Below are 24079 nucleotides of genomic sequence, written 5' to 3'. Positions count from 1 at the left end.
AGTGACCTTCACCAATAAGTCTGCACCTCCTAATTTTCTGCCTTTTAGGGAAAGGTTAAGTACAGAACTGGGTCTCTGGTGAAGTGTGCCTCGCCATTTCAGAGAGAGTGTGTTCCAGCAAGAGACTGCAGATGGACCTCAGATGAAAGCTGATGATCTTTTCAGTGCTCTGTTGAAAACACATGGTGATGGGAAGACATGAAACAGCTTGTAAACCAGGAGAAAGGTGAAAAACAAGGCAGCTCAAACATTGGTGTCACATCTTCAATGATGAAACAGCTCTGAAGCACATGAAGAACTATCGTCACTGAAACACACTGATATTCAAATGTAATTTTTGCTGCCCATGCTTAAATGGTACTGACCGTACTGGCTAGGGCAAGGTGGTGCTGATTCTATGTTCTGTATTCAACATCCTGACACTACCAGGGGAATGCAGTGGGTTAGGGTAAGCTCTGTTTTGTTACAGGGTTTGCAAAGAGCGTACTGCAACCCGCAGCTCTTCCTCACCTTTGCTTCATTTTAAAAGGAAATCTCCCCAACTTCTGCACAGGTACACATTCCAGAACCAGATCCAGATTCCCCTGACATGAACCCTGACACTACAATCTCGCTTCTTTACCTGAGTTTATCTCATAGAGCAATCTCAATCAAATGAGAAACAAAAAAAGAGTAGAAATCATATTGCGTGGTGGTCAGCATTCAGTAATTTAACTGAAACAGGTACTAATTTCAAGGTGATACAGAAGTCCCTCTGAAGTCTGGCTACATTTTTTTCATGGAGTAGAAGTCAACATCAATGTTACCAGGACATAAAGAAAAAGGAGAAGCAAGTATTTACAACATTTAATCTTTGATTTATTAATTTGAAAATTCTTGACTGGAAAAAGGAATTGAAGAACAACAAGGAGGAAATCATGTCCAGTAAATCCTGATTAGATTAGATGGAAGACATCTCATCTGGAAGCTTCAAGACCATGGAGGGGCTTTCCAATACCACGAAAATGAAGGATAAGGAGCATTCTAGGATGTCATATCTCTGAACAGGTTAGAGGGAGGCATTCACAAATAGGAAGGATATTCTCTTTCAAACTAATTATCACTCCCAGGGGCTGACGAGGCCTGAAGAATTGAGGGTCAAATGAGAGGAAGTAACAGCAGACTTGTCTAGGCTTACAGAGGGGTCAGAAATCATAAAGCATAACTGTAAAGCATTTCCTGCTGCCTGCTTGACCTTGGCAAGGGGAATTCTTGCAAGATCCCAGCTGGAAGCTTTTCTGTTCTTTAAAACATGCTTATCAGGAATGAAAAGTTTTTTCATCATTGATGCAACTGATTACAGGAAACTGATAGACCTGTGCCTCCCCATAAGAATAGTGATCAATAACAATCTCCACAGCTGTCTGACTATACTTCTCTATCCACTTTCCAAGTAAGTTGTGTGGCTTGTCATAAGACTATGAACCTGTAACCGTGTACTCTGTGTACTCTGGTTTGCTGGGACAGAGTAAATGGTCTGCAACGGGTCCGTAACTTCAATTTGAAGTTTGATAGCAAAGATGCACAGTAATCAGATGTTAGGAGAGCTGATATGCTTCAGTGATCCACTGCTCCAGACAGATACATAATGAGTAGATGGAGATGCAGATTAGCAGAAGGAAAAGCTCCATTACTATTCTTTTTGAAGCCAAGAGGCTTTGAAGAGCACAGCCGTTAAAGGTATCACACAGGAAGAGGGAAAGTCCTCAATACAGAGAGATCACAAACCATTTAGGGACTTGCCAGGTCCCACCCAACACCCGAGGCTTGCAGGCTATCAGTATGCAGCAGGAGCCAGCTCCCAGCATGAATCCCTCTCAGCTCTGTGAGAGGCTGCCTCGTTCCGCAATTCTCGCTTCAGCCTCCGAACAGTCTCAAGGAGCAGCCGCATGCAGAGAACTTTACAGAAGTCCTATCTTTTGATATATACAACTGTCATGGCAAGTTGTTTTTACACTAATTCCCTGGTACATAATCCAAGCCCTAACTCCTGTTTTGCTGTGGTTTTGTTTGAGTATTTACTCATGTGGACTGATTAGCCAGCCACGCTTTAAGCTCGGTCCTTCTGACCTCCAAGTTAGGCAACAGGAATTTATTTTTACTCTTCTTCTGTTCTCAGTCAACCATGACACCGTATTTTCTTCCTGGGTTTAAGCATATGCTTCATTTTTGTTGCTTATTATGTCATTCTGACACTTTCTGAAACCCCTGTAGTGTATTGTGATATACCTGCAAAAGGCCAGTGTTAAAGAGACAATGTGAAAAAGAAAAAAAAAGGTTCTCATAAAAACTATCACCCACAACAGCACGTTTCTATGGTAATACAGGACTGCTTTGGGTTGTTATGGCAACTAAACCTTTAAAAGCAATAGCATAAAACCAAAGCAAAAAAAAAAAAACCACACAGAAATGGAGCTTCATCACTGCTGCTCTTCTCAATTTTATAAATAATTCTCAGTCCTCCTTCCCCACACAAAGGCTAGACTGGGTGTTACAGTGATCAAAACTCCTTTGGAGGATAAAGAAAACCACTTGGCTTCATGGCAATGGGCATGTGGAGCCTCTTACCACTCTCTTAAAAACTATTACTAGAAGTGCTTGTCCATAGACAAACCTCTGGCACCACAGAGCAAAACAAATAAAAAGGTGGTGGCAGTGACAGTAGACTAATTGCTGACTGCAGCTAAGTGGGGATGGTATCTGCACTACCAACCTTGCAGAAGGGACGGGCCAAAATCACATTGAATTAAATGTTGTGTTAGTTTCTTAATGCTACCATGTACTTCAATTATTTTCTTGGCAAGTGCTTTTTTTGTAGTCAGATGTCACTGCCAAGAAAATGCAGAAAAATTCTAGATACGTGCACTTGCCTCTATATAGCTTCACAGAAATTTACTGTGATGTATGGTGTTTTTAAATAATCTTAGGTTTCAAGATACACCATCTTGACTGCCTTGGGATGTGTTGCCACTTCTCCCTTTTCCTATTCTTTCTTTCCTGCTCAGTATCCTGTATATTTACTCACTCTATTCATCTCCACATAGCTTTCTGATTTATCTACCAGTTATATCTACTTCCCATTATTATGTTCGAAAGAATTAAAGGATCACAGAGTAGAACTGCCAGTGTGTGAACATCCTCTTCTAAATCTGCTGAGGTCCCTCAAAACCGATACCCCGGAAGTGCATCCCTTTGCAGCCCTGCTTATGCACTTCAGCCTTCATGCACATCAGACCTGGCTGAGGTCACCCAATTCTTTCTACTTGTGACCCATAATAGGGGCCTAGAGTTGAAAGGAGAACATATTTAAAGATTGCTCCCCAACTATTCACATCTTATTTTAGTTAGCCAAAAAAAGAAGTTGTAAGCTCAAAGCTGGAATGTTTACGTAAATCAGGGGAATACAGGAACTAGACTTCTTTACTGATACAAGCCAGCACCATCCTATTCACCCTAATGTTTTAAAAAGATAGTTCTTACCAGCTGAATCTTTCAGGATTTTAGGACACCACTGTAACAACATTCAGATTATTGTGTCTTAGTAGTATGGGAATGAGCATGAATCTCCAAATACTGTCAAAAATTGGTGCCAACATGACTCTGCCGCAGGTTGGCAAAGCCCTACAGAATGTCACTTTGCACCTGCAATAATCATATCCTGAAGCATACAGAAGGAAATATTATTACTGTCTATTAAGCAGAACATGTGCAGGAAGACAATGCAATGAATTAATGAAATTCAGGAGACCCTGTACCACTTTCAGAGGCTATGTGCATTTCAGTAAGTTGCTGTGAGCGTAAACTGGCAGACGTTTAGTGCTGATGACAGAAGAGTGGTGGCATCGAGTCAGCCAAGGACAATCTTAAAAGAGAAAAAGTACGATGGCTCACTTTGCTGTAGGGCTTCAGCCCTGTTCCAAGTCACACATCTCAGCAGGGCAGAAGCTGTAAGCATATGCTAGGTCCTCAGATGGTTCATGCTCTGGCCTATTTGTCAACAGCACCACTGAACACTGTACCACTTCCTTTGCTATCCACCTCCACCTCTGTTCCCACCAGACAAATTCTCTTGGTGTGTCAGAATAGCACTTCCTTGACAGCTCCCCCAGTCCTTAAGCAGAGAGAAAAAAACCACTACATCCCCAAACACAGATGTAAGTGGCTTCAGAATTTCACTTAGTTGTGCCAGTAGTTAATGGTTTTCAAGAATCTCTTCTGCTGACATGTTCAGTCCCAGCTCCAGAATGAATCCCAGAACCGCACACACCGGAAGCAGCTGACTCAGGGTTTGTGTTGCACCAAAGCAGGAATACCATCAGCTTAGATCTTGAGACCCTTTTAAGTATTTAGGCAGTGCAAAGGAAAAATAAACGGGCCTGGCTTTTCATCAAAAAATGTCTAACATGCATCTCTTTTACTGACATGAACTTGGGACAAAATTTACTGCAACTATGGATTTTGCACTTAAGGTCCAAATTCTTTTCAGGACTATGAATTTCACTGTGACTAAATGCAGGAAATAAAATATGAATACAGAAAAGCTGTGGACACATTTTGTCCCCAGGTTGTACTGTATGTTTATCAATCACTTTTTGGTATGTATCTAGAAGGATGTCTTCGGGTGACCTTATGATGTGTATCCCATATCGCTGCCCTATGCCCAGAAATTAATTTTTGTGCCTTTCTATGCCTCTAAACTGAGCCTGAGAGGGGGAAGGAAAAACTGAGCACAAAGGACTAGGATGAAATTATTTTTGTTGTTAGCAGTACCTCAAAGGACAAAAAACATCTATGTTGAGGAGCCAGAGGGAGTAATGCTCCTCTGTTTAATTGAACTGCTTGGTCCATGCTAAATGCAGCTAGAGATTACTGCAAAGAACATGGAGTGGAGCCATCTTGAAATTTAAGTAAAATAAAGACACTTGAGAGATGCAGAGTGAAGCGGCCCATTACAGACCAAACTCTTTTTTTTCCTTTTAGCTTGCTAGGATTAAAATAGGGGGCTCAAACATCCCCACTTCTCTAGATTAATTGGAAAAAGGAAGCATGTGGAGGTTCTACTTTTTCCACAAAATCGGACTGATTACTGATTTCATTTACATGTCTAACTTCTAGTTCATGTAGTTGTCCCCAGGTTTTGCTCGTGGTACATTTCTACACAGTCTTAGTGCAGTTATATAATAAATTGGTTTAATTTTGTTCACACATTTCCCTCTTCCCTGGCTGTGCAGAGAGCAATACCGTGCACTCACCCTGCTGATGGGATAATCATGCCATTGACCTCTGGGCAATATGTTCTACCTTACAGCTTGAACCTGTGAGACTGAGATTCCCTACACCACTTTACCCTATGCAAATCTATGTGGTGCCAAGGACAATATTACAGACATAATTTGCAGCATGAAACCAAAAAGGTGAAACCTCGAATGAGAGCTTTGTAATTGGAAATGGGGCCTTAGGTCTTTAAAAATATGGATTGTTAATGCAGAGCAAGGTAGGTTCAGGGAATGTGCCTGGTTTGGAGAGGGAGAAAACAGAATATCAAGTTATTAAAATGCACGTCACAGAGAACAGTGAAAAGTGTATGTGCTTGATAGATTGCATGTGATTAGAATGAGGGCCTTAGGCAGGGAAATCTAGCTATTAAATATAATTCTTCCTTTAGTCCTATTAATACAACTATCAAACCTTAGGGTAAACTTCATTTGTTAGGTGAATGACCCATGTGTCTCTTCTGCTTGGCTTTTTCCCACATGCAGAAGTTACTTATCATTACACATTATTAACTGGTGGACAGGCTGCCACTCCCTCCATATTCACTGCCTGCTCATGCACTTGCTCTGCTTTCCTGTCACCAAGGGGATGCAGAGTGACTGGCCAAAGGGATTAGTACACGGGCTTAATTTGTGTGCTCCACCCAAGAAGACAGGCAGACATTCCTGTTCAGGGCTTTTTTAATAGCGCCCTAAACCAAATATAATTAAACAAGGGCAAGGGTACTGAATGCACCTGAAGGGAAGCAGAAGAATGTGAACAGACTATAGGCGAAAGCAATCAACCTAAAACATTTATTGGTGGACAGCAACTCCTGATTGATGTCTCTTTTTTAGTTTCGATGGGGGAGTTATTATTTTCCTCCTTGGTTTCTTCCCACCCCCTGTTCTCATATATTTTCCTTTTAGCACAGCCTACTGGCATCTCATTCCCCGAAATACATTTTCTTCTGCCAATAACAAACATGCAAAGCAGAAATGCTCCTTCTCCTCGTCTGTACCCTGTGGGAGCTGGATTTTCTAGCTTCTGAGGAGGCACAGCCTTTGCTAGTCAAGGGAGATGGGAATATGCACTTTGCTCCTTTGATGCCATGCTCTGCCCAGATTTCTCTCAATAAATATTTGCAAGGCAGTTCAAAAGAGCTCTAGGTCCATTCTCCACAGCTGGAGTATTGGAGATTAATAGAATTAAAGTCTCTTTAAATCCTCAAGAAAGAGCTCAGCAGAGAAACTGGTTTTTTGCTTTAACACTGTGTGAGTCATACAATGTTTAGTTTGGGTGTTTGATACATCATAGCATCTAAGCCAAAAAGACAGCTGTAGAATGAGTGGCAGGTTAACAAAGACTGGAGAACAATAATGTAGAAAAAGCACTAGATTGATGTTGAGGAGGTAGAAAAAGGTCCTCAAAATTTCAGTGTTACCAACAAGATTTTATTACAAATCTTGTAGCATGTGGTGGGTTTTTATTCCAAAAACTCCAGTTGTGGTATCAAAAGATGACAAAAAATACCAGCTTTCATTTATAATTAAAACATCCCTAGCCCCCATGGGAAAAAGCTTGAAAACACGACCAAAGGGTATCCCTTGGAAATCAGAATGGAAAAATAAAGAACTCAAATCTTTGATTTTATTTTAGAATTTACCCCACCATGAGTTATACCCTATTTCTATGCACAGTTGGCCTTTCACCTCTAAATATTTCTGCCTGATGGCAGAAACAGACAAAGAACCATTCAGCTAAAATAGAACTACAGATGTTTCAGAAACTGCAGCCATTCCATTTTGGCAGCAATTCATAATCAGAATTTTCTGATTATGTCCCTTGTCACATTAAAATCCATAAACTAGAATGTGCACATGCTGATCCATATAATAAACTCTCTCCCTTGGAGCTCATTTACTGAGGTCAACCTTATCACATACTGGCTTCTCAATAAAGGAATAGCACAGCAAAGCAAACTGCAATTAGGGGGGGAAAAAAAAAAGAGAACTTCCATCCAGTCAGCTTATCTGAGAAGTGTTTTTCCCTAGACCCACAGAATCAGGAAGTCCCACCTCTTCGTTTGATCCCCTCCTAATTACAGTCAGCAAAATTAACCCCTTATCACAGTTAGAAACTTGTCTTTTTTCCCAAATATCCTAACCCCTTACTTTCTTTCTCTCTTCACCAAAATAAATCAGTATTCTCCTATAGTTTCACACACAGATGATAACAGCATTGAGACACCAGAGCACAACACCCCTCAATATTTCTATCAGCTATAGCTAACTAATAAAATTCTTTATCAATGAAGCTTCAAAGATTCTGTAGCAGAAAAGAAGAACACACCACAATATAACAATCAAGAATAGAAAATCTTAAGCAGATAGAGCCTGCACGGGGACCTTTTCAAAGAGAAACTGTATTTCATTTGTGTAATAACCCTGGGAAGAGCTATGCACTGTAGTCTAACCATTAAATACTTACACAAATCTTTCAGAACCTAACAGATGTTTCTTTTATGAGCAAAGACAAGTGCCATTCGGCCTTTTTAGACACTTATAAAAATTCAGATAATTTGAAGCTATTTTAATAGCTGCCTGACAATTTTATTAATGCACTCTGTTACAATATGATCCTGTTTCCTTCACAAAAAGACTGACTCATACCATGGATTTTTATACACACTAAGGTGCATGTTGCTAATGCCTTCCTCTTGATTAGTAAGAAAAGAAAGCCTGCTTTACTGACCAGAAGAAACAGAAAGATCTCTGCAGGATTTAACACAAACACTGTGTCAGCCTGCAGAGATCCTGTCTCAAAATCATCTGGAAGCTTTAATGATTTACTCAGTGTAAACTGACAGACTGAACTACAGAACCTGCCCAGAATCAATTCTGTGGCTCAAATCCTGCCTTGAGCCATAGGTGTCAGTGAATTTTAAATTTTAATCTTGGCAACAACCGAGTATTTCACATCATCACAAGAAAAGCACACCTATAAAAAGCACAATCATTGCAGGAGAGTCAAGGGCTATGACAGGTATAGTTTATTAAAATGGGGCTTCACTGGTAGAGCCAAATTCAGGGAAATTTATACAGCACCTGCTGACTCTGCCTGACTCTCACCAGTGCCATCAGCATCTCACTTTCTGGCATGCTAAATTCACACACAATTGCAAAGTTATGCATGCATTTAACATTACAACCTTATGCATAATAGTTCTTGTAGGAATATAATTACTAAAACCCCTACACAAGATGCTTAAATTTGTGACAGTTATGATTTTTCTTATTTTTGTTTGTTTGCTCTTTTTCATGAAGAAGCTGCAAAAGTAGTATGAACATAGATTGTTACCTCAGGCATTCTGCAGAGCAATATGCCAAAGCACCCACATGCTGAGTGTTTGCAAATTTTAAGTTTGGGATTGACTATGTGCCAGTCCCTCTTCAGCTGTGGGCACTTGATCCTGCACCAAAATCGCTGCTGACCTTTTCTGGTATTTATGATGTCAGTATGGATTTTTATCATTGTTTGAGCTCCTGACACAAAGCAAACAGCTTTTATAGCATGTTTTTATTCATGCAAGGTATGAATATGTGAATCTCAGTATTCCTGTCAAGTTTGCCATTTCTCCTTCTTGTATGCTTGGTTAATGGAGGTCAGCTTTCCAGAGAAGACTTACTTGCACAGATGAACACTAATCGTAGCTTATATTCTCTGGGAGACTTAATATACAAGTAGAGTTATTTGAAATGCACTAGCTGAGTATTATCCAGTCTCTGTTGTTTGAAAGTACTTAAAATATTCATCGTATCATCTAGCTGGAATGTGAGGCTAACATGCAGTCATAGTAAGACATCACTGTTCAATACAGCCTCTGAGTTTTGACATGTACTTAGAAATATCATAATGCCCTTTGATGCAGTGTTCAATTTAACACAGAGCTCCTCAACACTGATCTCTACAGGGATTATTCAGGTCTCATTTGTGAGTCTCAGCTGTGACTCACACACAGCAATGGCCTAAAGGAACAAGGCAGACACAAGAATTGTCACCTGATACTAGGTCAAGCACAAAGAGAGTCTCTTGCTCATAATTTACATGTGGAGCACCCAGCACAGACACTGTGATCCAGACTTAAACTGCAACTTGTAACACAAATGATTATGATGACTGTTGTAGTCAGGTCCCAAATAAAGTGAGAATCTGTATTTAACATACAGTAAAATTAAAAATCAGAACCCTGGAATAAAAGAACCCACATTGCAGTACCAAGAGTTTGGGTGAGCAGGAGTAACAAAACGATCAGCAGATGTGGCCTTTAAAAGAACTTTAAGATTGATGGCACAGAACATAGCTTCGGACTCATTTTTTTCTCAGAAGAATTTGCACAGTTTCTGCAATAAAAACATATTGGTTACTAATCCCTGTTGTCTGAAGCACTTCATCCAAGAATACACTATGATCTACAGTCCCACTCTTTTGCCCTTAGGCTAGGTACTTTCTCAAGTTTAGAACTGTCAAAATCTAGTGAAAGATGAATAGGAAACATAATCAGTGTCAACTAAGTCACAGAAAACATGCATGACAGGTTATCTTCCCCAGACTGGCTGCAGACTCAAACCTCTGAAATCGGTATTTTGGAGGTATGTATCAGTCCTAGAGGAAAACAGTCTACCTATCTATAGAGCAAGAGAGAATGAGGCTAAAGCAGAAATGCCCAAATCCCAGCTGAAAAGCTGGATATGACCCTTAAAATTCAAGTTGTGGGTTCCCAAAGACATATTTATGCATAGAGATTGAAGCTTGTATATAAAAGGATTAATAATTATACAACCCCCACTGACTCCTAAGAGAAACTGTTAAATGTGACATTGCTTGAGCCACTGTTTCAGGCTACCAAAGAGAGGTATGAATTTCTCCAAAAGCCTAAGGTTGCCACTTCAAAGAAGAGATTTTTAAATTTCTGCACTCTGCTACAGAACAGTTGGATCATTTACTGTAAGGGCGTATGCAAAGAGCTTATCAGAAAAGGGCAGAAGAGCAATAAATCACAAAGAAATCCTACTCCCTTTTTTCTATCTACAGAGTGAATGCAGTAGTACCGTTACCACCTAAGATATTAAATTACTATGTAAGGGTCTGATCTTTCCAGCAACTCTTAAGATGACTGGAAGAAGAGCCTTTGCAGAACAAGGATTCTGGGTATTTCAGGTGCTATTTAAAACATACTATAGGCCCTTCAACACAGCAAATCGGACCTGGTATATTACAAAGCAGTCCTGAATCTGAGTTTCTTCCGAGCATGGTGTCCGAGAAAAAAAGAATCTGAGCTACTGGTCTCTCTTTATCACTATTTTTGCTGGGAAGAAAAGTCTTCCCAGGCACAGAAAGAATCACAGACTCTAGGACCTTCTCTCTATGTGAGGCTGCAATTTGGAAAAGGCTGTGCTGGACTGCCTCATCAGTTACCTTGCAGCAACCTGCAGACAGAAGCTCTTGCCTTTCCTGCACTGATGTGCAAAATTCTTTAATTTGCTCAAAAAGCATCCTGGTGTAGGCAGGTTTGTAACAGTGGCTTCTAGCCAGCAACTGCTTGTTAGACATTTCTAGAAAGAGACCCAGTGGGTCTAAAGCTGCCCTCCTAACTGGAGTTGGATGTAATGATAGATTCCTTTGGAGAGTAGCATTTCCCTTCATAGAAGTTTTATTATTCTTCTGCTTATGTAATATTTCAACAAACATTCTAGACTGCCCCCAAGAAATCTTCATAAACTTACCTGGGACTTCTGAGAGAGAAACAAGGAAGAGATTAAAACATTAGTCTAGTAAAATATCCTTTGGAGGAATATTTGGGGCTAATGACATGAGACAATCTTTCAATCTTTTGTAATGCAGGCAGGAGAAATAAAGACACTTTGGAAAAACTGAGAATCACCACAGAATTTAGGCCAAACTTTTACAAAGCAGTAAAAGAGTATCAGTATCTCCCCAAATTACTTGCCCTTCCTTCCATTTCCATTGAATCATGGAACAATACAATCATTTAGGTTGAAAAAGACCTTTATGTCCTGCCATCAAAGTAACACTACTAAGTCCACCACTAAACCCTGTCCCTAAATGCCACATCTACACAGCTTTTAAATGCACCCATGGATGGTGACTCCACAAGTTCCTGGGCAGTCTGTTCCAATGCTTGTCAACCCTATCCATGAAGAAATTTTCCGTTGCCCTTCTCTAGACCTGCTCCACCACCTCAATGTCTTTCTTGCAGTGAGGGGCCCAGAAATGAACATGGGATTTGAGGTGTGGCCTCACCAGTGCTGAGTACAGGGACACAATCACTGCCCTGGTCCTGGCTGGACACACCATTGCTGATATGGGCCAGGATGCCATTGGCCTTCTTGGCCATGTGGGCACACACTGGCTCATGTTCAGCTGCTGTTGACCAGCACCCACAGATCCTTTCCCACTGGACAGTTTTCCAACCATTATGCCCCAAACCTGTAGTGCTGCATGGGGTCTTGTGACCCAGGTGCAGGACCCAGCACTTTGCCTTGTTGAAATTCACAGAACTGGCCTTGGCCCATCAATTCAGCCTGTCCAGATCCTTCCTGCCCGGAGCTTTCCTGCCCTCCAGCAGATCAGCACTCCTACACAACTTGCTGTTGACTGAGCGTGCAGCTGATCCCCTTGTCCAGATCATTGATAAAGATATTACATCAAACTGACCCCGATAATGAGCCCTGGGAGACACCACTAGTGACCAGCTGCCAAATTATTTAGCTCCATTCACCACCTCTCTCTGGGCCCAACCATCCAGCCAGCTTTTCATCCAGAGAACACGTCTAAGTCATGGGAAGCCAGTTTCTGTGAGAATGCTGCGGGAAACCATGTCAAAGGCTTTACTAAAGTTTAGGTAGACAACATCCACAGCCGTTCTCTCATCCACTAAGTGGGTCATCTTGTCACAGAAAGAGATGAGGTGGGGCAAGCAGAACCTGCCTTTCACAAACCCAGGCTGATGGGGCCTGATCTCCTCGTTGCCCTGCACATGCTGCATGATGGCACTCAAGGTGACCTGCGCCATGACCTTCCCTGGCACCAAGGTCAGGCTGACAGGCCTCTAATTCCCCAGATCCTCTTTCCAGCCCTTCTTGTAGATGGGCATCACATTTGTTAACCTGCAGTCCTGGTTAGCCTGGTCTGCTGACCGATTCAGCCAGGCACTGCCCCTGGCTGGCTCCCTCACCAGCTGTGTCAGGAAATTATCTTCCACACACTCCAGGAGCTTCCTGGACTGCTTCCTCTCCTTGTGTTGCATTTCCAGCAGACCTCTGGTAAGTTCAAGTCCCCCACGAAAACAAGGGCTAGCGACTGTGAGACTTCCCAGCTGCTTACAGAATATTTCTTCTGCCTCCTCATCCCAGCTGCGTGGTCTACAACAGCCTCCCACCAGGTACCTGCTTTGTTGGCTTTCCCTCTGAGTCTTACCCTTCAACACTCAACTCTGATGTCACCATCATCAAGGTCATCTTTGCTAATGGAACTGCAGCCTATGACACAGGCTGGGGAACAAGCCTGTGCTTGGACATCTTCTCTCACTTCCCCAGCATTTAGGATCTAAAGTCTTCGCCCAGCTCAACACCTGGGGCTATGGGATTGTCTCATCTATTCTTTGTTTGTGCATGAGTGCCTGGGAGATGAGGGGATGTAGACACTGACCAATTTATTGCCAGGATTAAAAAACTGTGCAGAAGCAGGTGGTCAGCTGGAATTAAAAAGACACACGGGACAACTTACAAAATCATGCATTTGGGAGTTGTGCTATGCATGTTATGAGGGCAATAGCACAGGAATTCTGTCTCCATGTGTAAGTTAGAGTTTTTCACAGCTCTAACCAGATGAACATTCTTGCCTAGCTCTATGGAGACTGATTTATACACATTTTACTTCCATTCATTATTCTTCTCCGTATTTCCATATTTTATGCCTGTACTTCCTTTCAATCTTACATCTGCCTCTGCTCCACATTCCTCTCTTCACAAGCAGTCTTCATGCTTGGTTTTGCTCCCCAGCAAAAAAGCAAGGAATCCTTCACTGAAATGACAGAAATTATAAGCAAGGAGATAATCCCCCTCATTGCCGCAAGTCAGATTTTGCTCTCTTTGCCCATGCAGTCCTCTATGCCCAAGTTCTATTTACCCACATTTCTTTTCCTGCTAGGACATGCTAATACACCATGTTCAGTCAAATATTGTTATTAATGGGACAGCTGCACACAGTGAGACAGTACAGTAGCACAGCATTACTTCCTATGCATACATTTATGTTACTTATGGTTGTCAAGGTGCATGTTTACATGAAACTCAAGGTTCAGTGCAGGGAAAGGCTTGGTGAAGAGGTTAGAACAATACCTGAAGAGGAGGGAGAATTTTATAATCCTTAATGAAGAAAGCTTGTGAATAATTCAATTAAGTGGCTTGCTGAAAAGACATCAGTGTATCCACAGAAGGGAAAGGAAACAAATGCATGAAGAAGTAAGCTCTTCTCCAAGGAACCCAGTCCTTGACTGTAGAGCTGAAGCTAATACGTCCTGCCCCAGAGCTGGGTACTGGGGAAGGCAGGCCTTGTGGATTTCAGCAGGGGATAAGTACAGTAAATGTGCTCTTTCCTGGCTCCCTCCAAATGGAGTGGTGTATTTTGGCTTCTCTAAATAAATACTCCCATTTGCTTAGGCTGACTGTGCTTGAGATAATTTTGAGAGAGCTGATGAAACACATCAAGGCTACGCTTTTGCACGATTGTAAACCTTTAAACTGGGATGCTGGACTGTCTCTACACTTACCAGCCCTGTAATACATATTCTGAGGGCAAGAGGAGAACAATAGGGTATGTCTCTGATTCTGAACAGCTGGCAACACTGGAACCTGCAAGAATTAAATGGTTTTAGCAGTGTGCTAGCCAGAAAGTGGTCTACTTTGTGACAGGGTAGTGGGAAATGTTTTTGTCAGCATGTCCTTACAGAGTTGCTCTGAAAGTCTCCTTTCTTGGTCCAACTATGAATTACATTTCCAAGGAACTGTGGGAAATGGGAAGAGGTAGGGGAAACTATTTTAGGTGCTTAAAATCCAAAACCCTTTATCAACTCATTAAGAGAAGCAAGCAGCAACTTATTTCTATTCACAGGTGTAACTCTGCTCCCTTCATTTTCCTCCCTGGCTCAAGACTGACCCCAGCTTCACTCATTTTCAGTGGTTATATGGAAAAGTTACACTGAAAGTAATAATCAAGTTTTATTAATAAAAAATATAATAAAACCTAAGTTTTTCCAAGTATAGAATAAGCGGTATTGAACGGTACATAACTACAGCATGCTCATCATTCTTTATCATCTACTGTATTGTCAGGCTCTAACCTGCCCCAAATAATCACACCAATAAAACAAACTACATAGATAATCGGTGTTGTCAATTATTCCATACAGAACATCATTGAAAAAGGGCTCACAAAGTACACAATTACATTCAAACACCAAAAACTGGAAGAGCGAAAACATTTAACAAACCTCAGCTAGCCCTTTCACGCCCACTGTACTGCTTGCCTTATCATTCTCCCTCCCCCCACAAATAAGGACAGTAAAAAAAAAATCATTAAAATACCTTTGAACTTGTGAAAGACGGCCCATAGCTCAGCAATGTCAGTGGCAAATGTAATGTCTGTGTCGAGGACAATGACTCGCTCAAGATTGGAAGGTAGAGTCTTAGTCAGAACCAACTTCATCAGCCCGTAAATCCCAGAGTAGTGTTTGTTGGGGATCCAAGACACTTCAGACTTGACAGGAAATGGGAAGTGGGAAAGAGGAAGAAAAAATAATCTTCATTAGAAAGAGAAACTTTTCCTGACACTAGTTTCTTGCACTAGTGGAAGATCTCTGAAGTGGAAAGTCATCTAAAAGTCTGTTTTTAAATTTACTTCAGAAGCTCTGAAATACACTATTGTTTCTGAAAGCTCGGGGAAAAAGAGTTCTTAGAGGCAGCCTCTTTAAACAATATAACTAAAATTAGTTGAGCCTTTCTGGTCTGGTAGAATTCATTCTGAGACATCCATGTGTCCTGATAAAACTGAAATACAATTTTAGTCTAAAACTTCAGGTATATTGTACATTACCTGCAAAAAAATACGTGTTAGTCATTCTCAAAATTTTCTCTGATGCAGAAGTAACAAGCATAATATTTTCCTTATATTTTTTATAGATTTGGCGGTCAGAATTTCAAAAGGCCACTCATTTGAAATAATGGGCCAGATAATTGCAAAAAACCCCTTGTTTCTTACAAACTCAAATTTTCCTCTAGCCTTACATCTTTAACTTAAAGCTACTGTGATTACACAGACATGCTCAAAAGTCTAGAAAGTGACAGAACATTTTTAGCCACATTTTTTAGTTTTATGTATTGAATGTGGCAAACTCAGGCATTTTCATTTCTTCAGTAAGGGCTAAACAAAACATTGCACAGCTTCTAAAATGAAGCTGGGAGACAAAATTCTGTAATGGAATTGGCACTATTGGCACCAGGATGTTCCACAAGCTATGTTTAGTTTTCTCTCTGTTTTCTTCACAAAGAAAGTATCAAAAGTTTCTGCTTAAAGTGGGATACAGAAGTTTTTGAGAAGTTCCTATTTCCCTGTCTGAAACTCCTCTTGTTTGTTTTAACATCCACTGCAATTCCCAGATTTTAAGTTTTCCCTTGAGTTGTGCTCCCATTAACTTCAATCAGTATTTTGTCTACAGGGGACTTGAGCGAGACAGATTTCAGGATTCATCCTGGCCTGTTACATAGAGAAAGTAGGCAGAAACTCTGTAGTCATAAAAGCAAGGAGATCTATTCTGTTGGTTAACTATCTCATATCTATTCATTGCTGTTATAAATTTTATTAAATGAAAAAACATTTGCACAAAAAAAGTCATTTCCCCCAAAATCCTTAGAGAAAACCTTCTGTAAAAGTATGTGTTCCTACATTTGGAAGGTGGAAGTGTGGTTGAAGAAAGGCTAATAACAGGTGCTTAGAGCAAATTTCTTTCTGAATATAAAGTAACAAGGCCTCTGATGATATAAGCTGACCTGCTCTATTCCCTTTAAAATGGCACACAACTTTTCTCTGTATTCTCAGGATTCCTGTACTAGGACAGAGCACTCTCCCACTACAAAGTTCATTAAAAAGACAGAGGGAAGTAGAGCAAACCTTTAAGGAGAAAGACAAGAATTTCAGGGAAAAGGCAGGAAAAGCAGGTTATCATAAAATAAAAACAGAAAGTGCAAACTGAAGTGTGAAGCTTTGTTTGGTTTATTCAAAACTCAATGCTCCCCAGAAATGCCTTCTGTGTGTAACAGAGATAATTTCAAATTCACACCCTCAAAACTCTAATTATTTGTGGTCCCTGCTCTCCCACATGGTGGCTTTAGGAATGGACCATCACATCAAGGTGTCAGCAAAGCAAAGGAAAGCGAAGCAAAGCAATATCTACTTTGCTTCTGCGAACTGTATTGTTCTGAATCTGCCACTTGATATCCTTGTGCTAGACCAGTCATACCTGACATGTTAAAAGAGTCAGTCATTTTATTGACTTGAGTTTGCTTTTACCCATTGCTACATTATTAATTTTGGGTGGCATGTCCTTCATTATATTAGCTGAAATACTTCTCCAGAAAAACACACAGTGTGCTTATGCAAATAAGCCTAGTAAGGTAGGGGTTCATATGTTGCATGAATAGGCTGACACAAGCAGGGAAGGTAAAAGGTGGCTGGAAAAGTAAATCACCTTCAAGGTGCAGTTATTTTCTTTGCTCTCAGGATTCCCCTTTTCTAACACCACTGCCATGTGTCACTGCAGGGAAGGAGCCCTTGTCTGGCAGTTCCTTCTGATCTGGCCCACAGACGCCAAAAGCCTGCCATCCTGAAGCCTGATGTCTGAAAGGATCACTTCTAAAAATGAAAGGGGCAGCCCCTATTCCAAATGGTCCCTCAAAGCTGGCTGGCACATGTTGGATTTGAGGATATGTTGAAGCTGGGACTCTCAATCTGTTCAATTTATCCACAGTTTTCTCTCCTGTGATGCAGAGTTAACTAAGACACAAACAGAGATCCTAATTAGTCCCCAGCATAATTTCTTCATGGCTTTGCTATTCATGAATAATGTAACAGTTCCAAATTCATGTTAAGGAAAACTCCTGACGCTACACAAGAGCACTGTGAAGGCTCACTCCCTGGGTACTAGATGTAGTCTCATGAGAAGAAATACACAGGTACAATGCGGAATAAGTACTTAGTCCTTGTCCTAGTTTTGAACAGGACCTGGAGGTTATTCTGTATCACCTCAGATCATTGCTGGGGGCAGGGGGAAAGGATTCTCTGTCCTCTAAGAAGGGTGTGGCTTCTGCTCAAAAAACCCCATTTTTCTATATACTGTCTAAATACTTTCTGTAAGTTTTAATACAGTTTTGTTTCTCTAGCATAGTTAAAATGGCCCATATATGGCATGTTTGTGAATCATCTGCTAACAAGCTAGATCAGTTTCCTTCAGAGAACAAATATTCCTAGAAGATACGTCAGGAACATTAAAAAACAGTCAGTAAAAGAAGAGAGCAAAACAAAACTGTGACATACTTTGCCATTTGTATAATTCCCAGTTGAGCAGAAATAGCACACCTTGGATCTCTAGTTCTCAAGATCTGTATTTTTGTTCATGAGAGTAGAGTACAGAAAATCATTTAGCTGGTGCTGACATTGATTCTTTTAAGTGAAATAGCATCTATTCACTAAAGGTCTTTCATCAGAACCATCTTTATTCTTTTCGTAACTGAAGACTGAAAACACACTAAATTATCTAAATTATTTGAATATAAAAATCACAAGCCCGTGAGTTTTCATGCAGCACATAAGTGACCATCTGGTCAATGCCAGAAAGGTGGAAGCAACAGTCCCCATGTTCAGCTATACTTCATGAGTAAGTTGTCTTCCCTAAGTGTGCTCTATCTCTGGGAAAAGCTGACTAAATCACAGTTGCAGTACACAGCCTGACTCAGCTTTCTCGCAGTTGCTACCACTGTATAAATGTTCATTACAGTTAGCAAAAGTGTCGTTTTTAAAAGAGAAGTCTGATACAGACATGGAGCTGAAAATCAAGTTTCCCTGTTTCCTTGACTGAGACAGGAGGAAATGGTGGCTCGTTCTCTCTTTGTGAATGAATTGTACAGTGACTACATTCCCAAGCATTTAGGTATTTTTATTTTTAAAAACACTTGAGTCTTTTTGCACACACATTACGATCCCAAAGCACAACTCTCATACCAAGTCATCACAAATATATCCAAGCCAGTCTTCAATGCTTACACTGTACTTCTTCAGGGAATTGTGTGGTTTTTAAATTCTTTTTTAATATGCTCTTTTCCTCAATGAACAGATGATGGGGAAACTTGCCCAGGCTTCCCAGGTGAATATTGACTGCTCCACAGCTGTAGGTGAAGTATCTGTACAAGGGCAGGTCACCCTTGCTTGTATCAGCTGTCTTACCTTAGTGCTTGTTCACATACACACAGAGTGAAGCATCAGAACAGTAGCAAGCACAAAAGCAGAGGAAAGCTAAACTAAGGCTCTATGGGACTGTAGGACAGTACATGCTTCTCTCATTATCTTCTCTGAAGCTCTGGAGGTTGACAGCTTAACAGCCTGATTTGCTACATGCTTCTTGGGATTGGGAGGTGATATATAACAGTACCATTAAAAAAAGCTCTCAAAAGTTTTAGCTAGCAACTGCATAAACTTAAGATTGTATTTCCCTTCTATAAATAAAAGTTTCCCTTCTAAAAGCATTTCCCCCATTAATGACTTCTGATTACCTCCCTACCACAGGAAAATTCTATCCTGACTTTTCCTGATGAATAGGTTGTACTCCATACATCACAAAATCACAGAAAAAACTTGGAAGGGACCTCTGGAAGTCATTTGGTCCAACCTCCCCCTGGCAAGCATGGCCACCCAGAGCCAGTTGCACGGGACCACGTCCAGATGGCTTTTGACTATGTCCAAGGACAGGGACCCCACAATCTCACTGGGCAACCTGTGCCAATGTTCAGTTACCTCCCCTGATCTGCTGTCAACTTTTCCTCTAATGCAGTCATTGTTGCAAGGGCAAATTCCTGGCTCATGGGGTAGTTCCCATGTGCAAGGTTTTGCACTTCTTGTTGAACTTCATGAGGGTTCTGTCAGACACCCTTCTCTGTTAAACAGTACTTCTTTCCATTTTCTTAATGAAATTCCTCACTTTCCCACAGAATATATGGCACCACAGCACTCTCTGAGCTACAAGAAGTGCTTCTTGCTCAGCATTGTAAGATGGAATTTTGGATGATAAAGTGTCTTCCATGGCAGCATGTCCTTTAACACTTTACCCTGGAAAAATGCAACCTTCAATAGCGTATCGATTTTGTCACTACATTCACTGCATCTTCCTAGATATGCTTGGGGAAAAAAAAAAAATCAATCAAAATAATCCATAGCTATGACATAGCATCCCCTTCCCCACTCCAAATCAGACACCCTTGCTGCTCAGCTGACTCCACCAAAGCACCACAAAGGTCAGTGCCTTGCAGGAGCCTGTAGGTCAGGCTGGCTGGGGTGATGCACCAGGCTGAGAATCAGCAGCCCTGGAGGCACAAGGTGCCACTTGCATCCCTCCTTGCCCACCCCAGAGGTGGGCTCATAAATGGGATCAAACAGAACCCAATTCCACCACCATCCAGACTCAATGGCTGCAGATTCCCTGTGCTGGGGAAAACAGCCAGCAGCAAACAGAAGAACTCAGAAAACAGGAAAGGTGAAGGGAAGTAGAAAATGTAGTCTGTAGATTTTGCCTCCCCAGAGCTTTCATTCTGGGTTTTACCATTAAAAATATCTGGCATCTAGAATAAACTGATTAAAATAAAGAGAAATGTGAATCAGGTTTTGTAGTGAATGACTCAATGGAAACATGGATATCCAGAAGTATTCAGCATCTACTTGCTCTTACCAACTTCAACATAGGCACTACCTTCCTTGAAAATTGCATCAGTCAGATGATAAACTAACTTCAAAATCTTAAAAAAAGGCAAACAGAAAAAATTCCAGGCCACAGCAAAATCGCAGTGTTTTAAATCTGCACAAGTTGTAGCTGAATTGTATCTGACACTGATCTGAAAACCAGTGCAGTGTGCATGGTGAAAGAACTTACAGCAGGAGGGATCTCTGTGAAGGAAAACCAACCAAAGCCTTTTGTAGCTGCTGCCTTCAGGCAGCCCTTACAAATGTCCCAGGCATGGGAAACAACCCTGAAATTCTGATGTGTGAATCAGATAACAATACAAATTGCTATTTCCTCAGATTGGATAAATAACTTTCTAGACGCAGCTGACAACTTTTTTTCACAGCTTTTTCATTACTTGCTTAGTGCTTTGCTGCTACTATGAACACTACAAGTAGCAAGATACAGTTTTTTTAAATCATGTGGCCTTAATTTAAGATAAAGCTAACAGAACTGGGGCTTTCATGTCATTTCTAAACTGGAGGAAAATAACTGCCACCATTTTAAGGATGATCATATTTTGTGATTTGCAACATAAAGCATAAAAAGAAGGGGTAAACAAACAACATTGATTTGCTGGCACAGGACAGGAAGTTTTCTTCATGCACAGTTTTTCTCATCACTGTTTTTCACACAGGGAGAACTTCATCCTGCTGTGAATATATGCCATACCTCTTCCCACATTCCTGAAACTTGAGTCACAATTCCAGCAGCACTAGAACTGCTCAGGATTAGTTCCAGGATAATCCTTCCTGTTTTACATTGACTGTACCTCACAATATCTAAGCTCTTTGCAGGGACATGTGACTGATCCCTTTTCTTACTGTCCTGCTTCCAGGAGAGCAGTACCAATACCATGTTGCTGAGACTGGGTTAACTGAATCACGAAGGAAGGAGACAAATAGGTTAGTGTTTAAATATGGATAAACATTCATGCCTGTCTTTAGCACATTTCTTTTTCACAGATAACAATAATAATAATAATAACAACCTAGATTGAGAGAGAGAAATCCCAAGTCATCCAAGATCCTAGCAGGAAGAAGATTACTGTCATCTCCAATAGTTTTCTCAGAAGGAATGCCAAAAGGAATCTCCTTGCTTCTCACCTTCAGAAAATCACTGCCTTTGCTCCATCCTTGTCAGGCATCCAGCAAACATTAACAGAAGAGCCTTATTTAAACAAAAATAGACTCTTCTATTAATGTTTGCCAGATAACTTGTAACTTCAACATTGAATTTAGTTTTTTTCCTGTGCAATTCACAGGTTTTGATCATACTGATATTCCCCCCGTAACAAGTCCTTACTATTTATATGAATGGTTGTCAAGGAAACCAAAAATCCAGCAAAGCTGGGTAACTTTTCTAGATTCAGAATTTCTTGTTTCTGAGTATTTTAAGAAATAATAATAAGTTGCTCTAAGAAACAACTGTAAGGAGAAAGGAATTTATACATCTTTGCTAAAATCATTTTCCTATTTCTGCTGGCCTTTGTGGCTGTTGTTCTTACTCATCACAGAAGCACTGGTGACTTTAACAGAATTCTGTCTCATCTTTCACTTTAAGAAACAGATGCATCTTCCACACATGCATGCAACAAGTCTGGATACAAATAGCAGTGAGCAAAAAGGTTGAGATAGAAATGGATGATTATTTGAACCTCTGGGTCCTGGATAATGTAGAGCAAATGCAGAAACCGTGGAGCAAGCCACAACTGGAAAGGAAGATTAGATATTAAAAAGGCAGAATGAACAAAACCTCCCAAATCAGCATCAGCATACAGCAAAGGAAAATAACTGCAAATTAATTCTCATCTCTGTAGCAAAGTCCGTAACACAGTCTGACTGATGTTGAGGACTTTTTTTTCTTCTTTCTTTCTTTTCAAATCTCTCACCAATACACTCATGCACCCAAAGGGCAGAAAAGTGGGAAAAACCTGATTTAACGATGCTTCTTCAAAACAACTTCCTTAACAACAAAATTAACTGAGGGTACCAAGAGCTTATCCATGCTCTGTTTTTGGAACCAATATGCCTTATATGGCTGCAACTGCAGAAATAAAGTAAAACTGATGTGGCTTTTTTTTTTGTCTCTGCCATTTAGGTAACAAGACATTCAGCCATACAGCTTCTTCAGAAAAGAAATGACCAAAGGGTAATTCACCTACTGGGACCTTTAAGGACCATCTCCCTCCCCTTAGGCATTTTGCTGGCTTTTCTCCCACCTTGTTTAGCCAAATCAAACTAAAATGGCCAGTTTCTATCTCAGTCCTTTTCTTTACTCTCATCTGAGACTTTCTGAATTTCTTCACTGTTTCTTGCTATCTCCAAAATGCTGAAAATGCTTTGTTTGCCTCTCTTCATTTGTGCAAGATGAGACTGCAGAACAGAAAAGTCTGGCCAGTCTCAGTTAGTGCTGTTTCTTGTTCCTTTTGGGCCTCTAGCCTCAACTCCAGCTGTTTTCAGCACAGCCATCAAGGGTGGAGGACCTACAAAAGTCTGAGCATCCTGAGAGAGGTCAGTGAGAACCAGCCAAACACCATCCTCCCAGAAGAGACAAAAGTAAAAATCTTCCCTAGAAGATAAGATAAAGCCTTTTTTTTTTTTTTCTTCCTGTCAGTGAATGAATGAAAAGAAACAAACAAGCTGAAGTAGATAAAATGGCAGGAAGCCAGAGCTTTCTGCTCAAAGCTGATTGACAGGTAGATCTGGCTAGAATTTGCCCAGTGGTGAGAACTCATGGCTGCCCTTCTCGCTTCATCTGTACGGAAAGATAAGAATGATCAATTGCCCGCTTTAATTGCTAGTGAACTCAATCAACAAGCTCTTTGTGTTAATTCATCAGGGAAGATACAAATCCATGAAAATATTATCACTGTCAGCTTTTTGACTTAGATAACTATGCTGGTACATGCACGTTAGCTGCAGCCATTCCATGCTCTAGCACATTTCCATGCAGCTCTTGGGGTCAAAGTCCAGAGGCACACAGCCTGTATTTTGCATGATGTCAGGATAACAAACAGGTGTCATCAAGATGCACCATCCAGAATAAAAACAATGCAATATCTTGCATAAACACATGTTATGTTGGATAAACAGCCTCAACTCAGTGACAAAAATTTATTTAAAGTGGGATTCTTTCCCTACCAGAAAATCTTTTTTTAAGGATGATGAAAGAAGGTTGCAGAACAGTTACAGTGACTATTGCTAACCAAGTAATGCCTGGCAGGAGATTGCAGGTCTAAAATACTAGTTACCGTGTGCAAAAAAATCCCCAACCAGACACCAAAAATGCTGAGGGAATGACTTCCCACCCTTTTAAGCCTGAAAGATCCCCATCTTGTTCGTATCCATACAAAACAGTATTCAACACCCAGAGCTGCAAAATACAGAATCATACAATCATAGACTGTCTCAAGTTAGATGGCACCCATAAGAACCAAAGAGTGCAGCTCCCTGCTCCTCACAGGACTACCTCAAACTAAACCATATGACTAAGAGGAGTGTCCATCATCAGGCTTGAAGTCATGACCAGAGTTCACGAGCTTGGTGACATGACCCTGGGAAACCTGTTCCAGTGACTGACCACCCTCCCAGTGAAGAACTCTCCTGATGTCCTAGGATGATTTGTGGAAAGGATATGGAAATGCAGCTTCCACCAGACCTC

At 40.8% G+C, this 24079-nt stretch overlaps 1 protein-coding gene across 3 annotated transcripts in view; it reads right to left on the bottom strand.

Moving 5' to 3' along the window:
* Positions 1-24079, bottom strand: part of LARGE1 (LARGE xylosyl- and glucuronyltransferase 1) — a 272166-nt gene that overhangs the window by 90804 nt on the left and 157283 nt on the right. For all 3 annotated transcript variants that reach the window (XM_039570321.1, XM_039570320.1, XM_019292486.1), the window contains one exon: positions 14961-15132. In XM_039570321.1, the coding sequence (XP_039426255.1) occupies positions 14961-15132 (172 nt within the window). The remainder of the gene's footprint in view (positions 1-14960; positions 15133-24079) is intronic.

Source organism: Corvus cornix, chromosome 1A (assembly GCF_000738735.6).
Source record: "Corvus cornix cornix isolate S_Up_H32 chromosome 1A, ASM73873v5, whole genome shotgun sequence".
NCBI classification, from domain to species: domain Eukaryota; kingdom Metazoa; phylum Chordata; class Aves; order Passeriformes; family Corvidae; genus Corvus; species Corvus cornix.
Note: the sequence above shows the minus strand (reverse complement) of the source record. Positions and strands in the feature narration are given on the sequence as shown.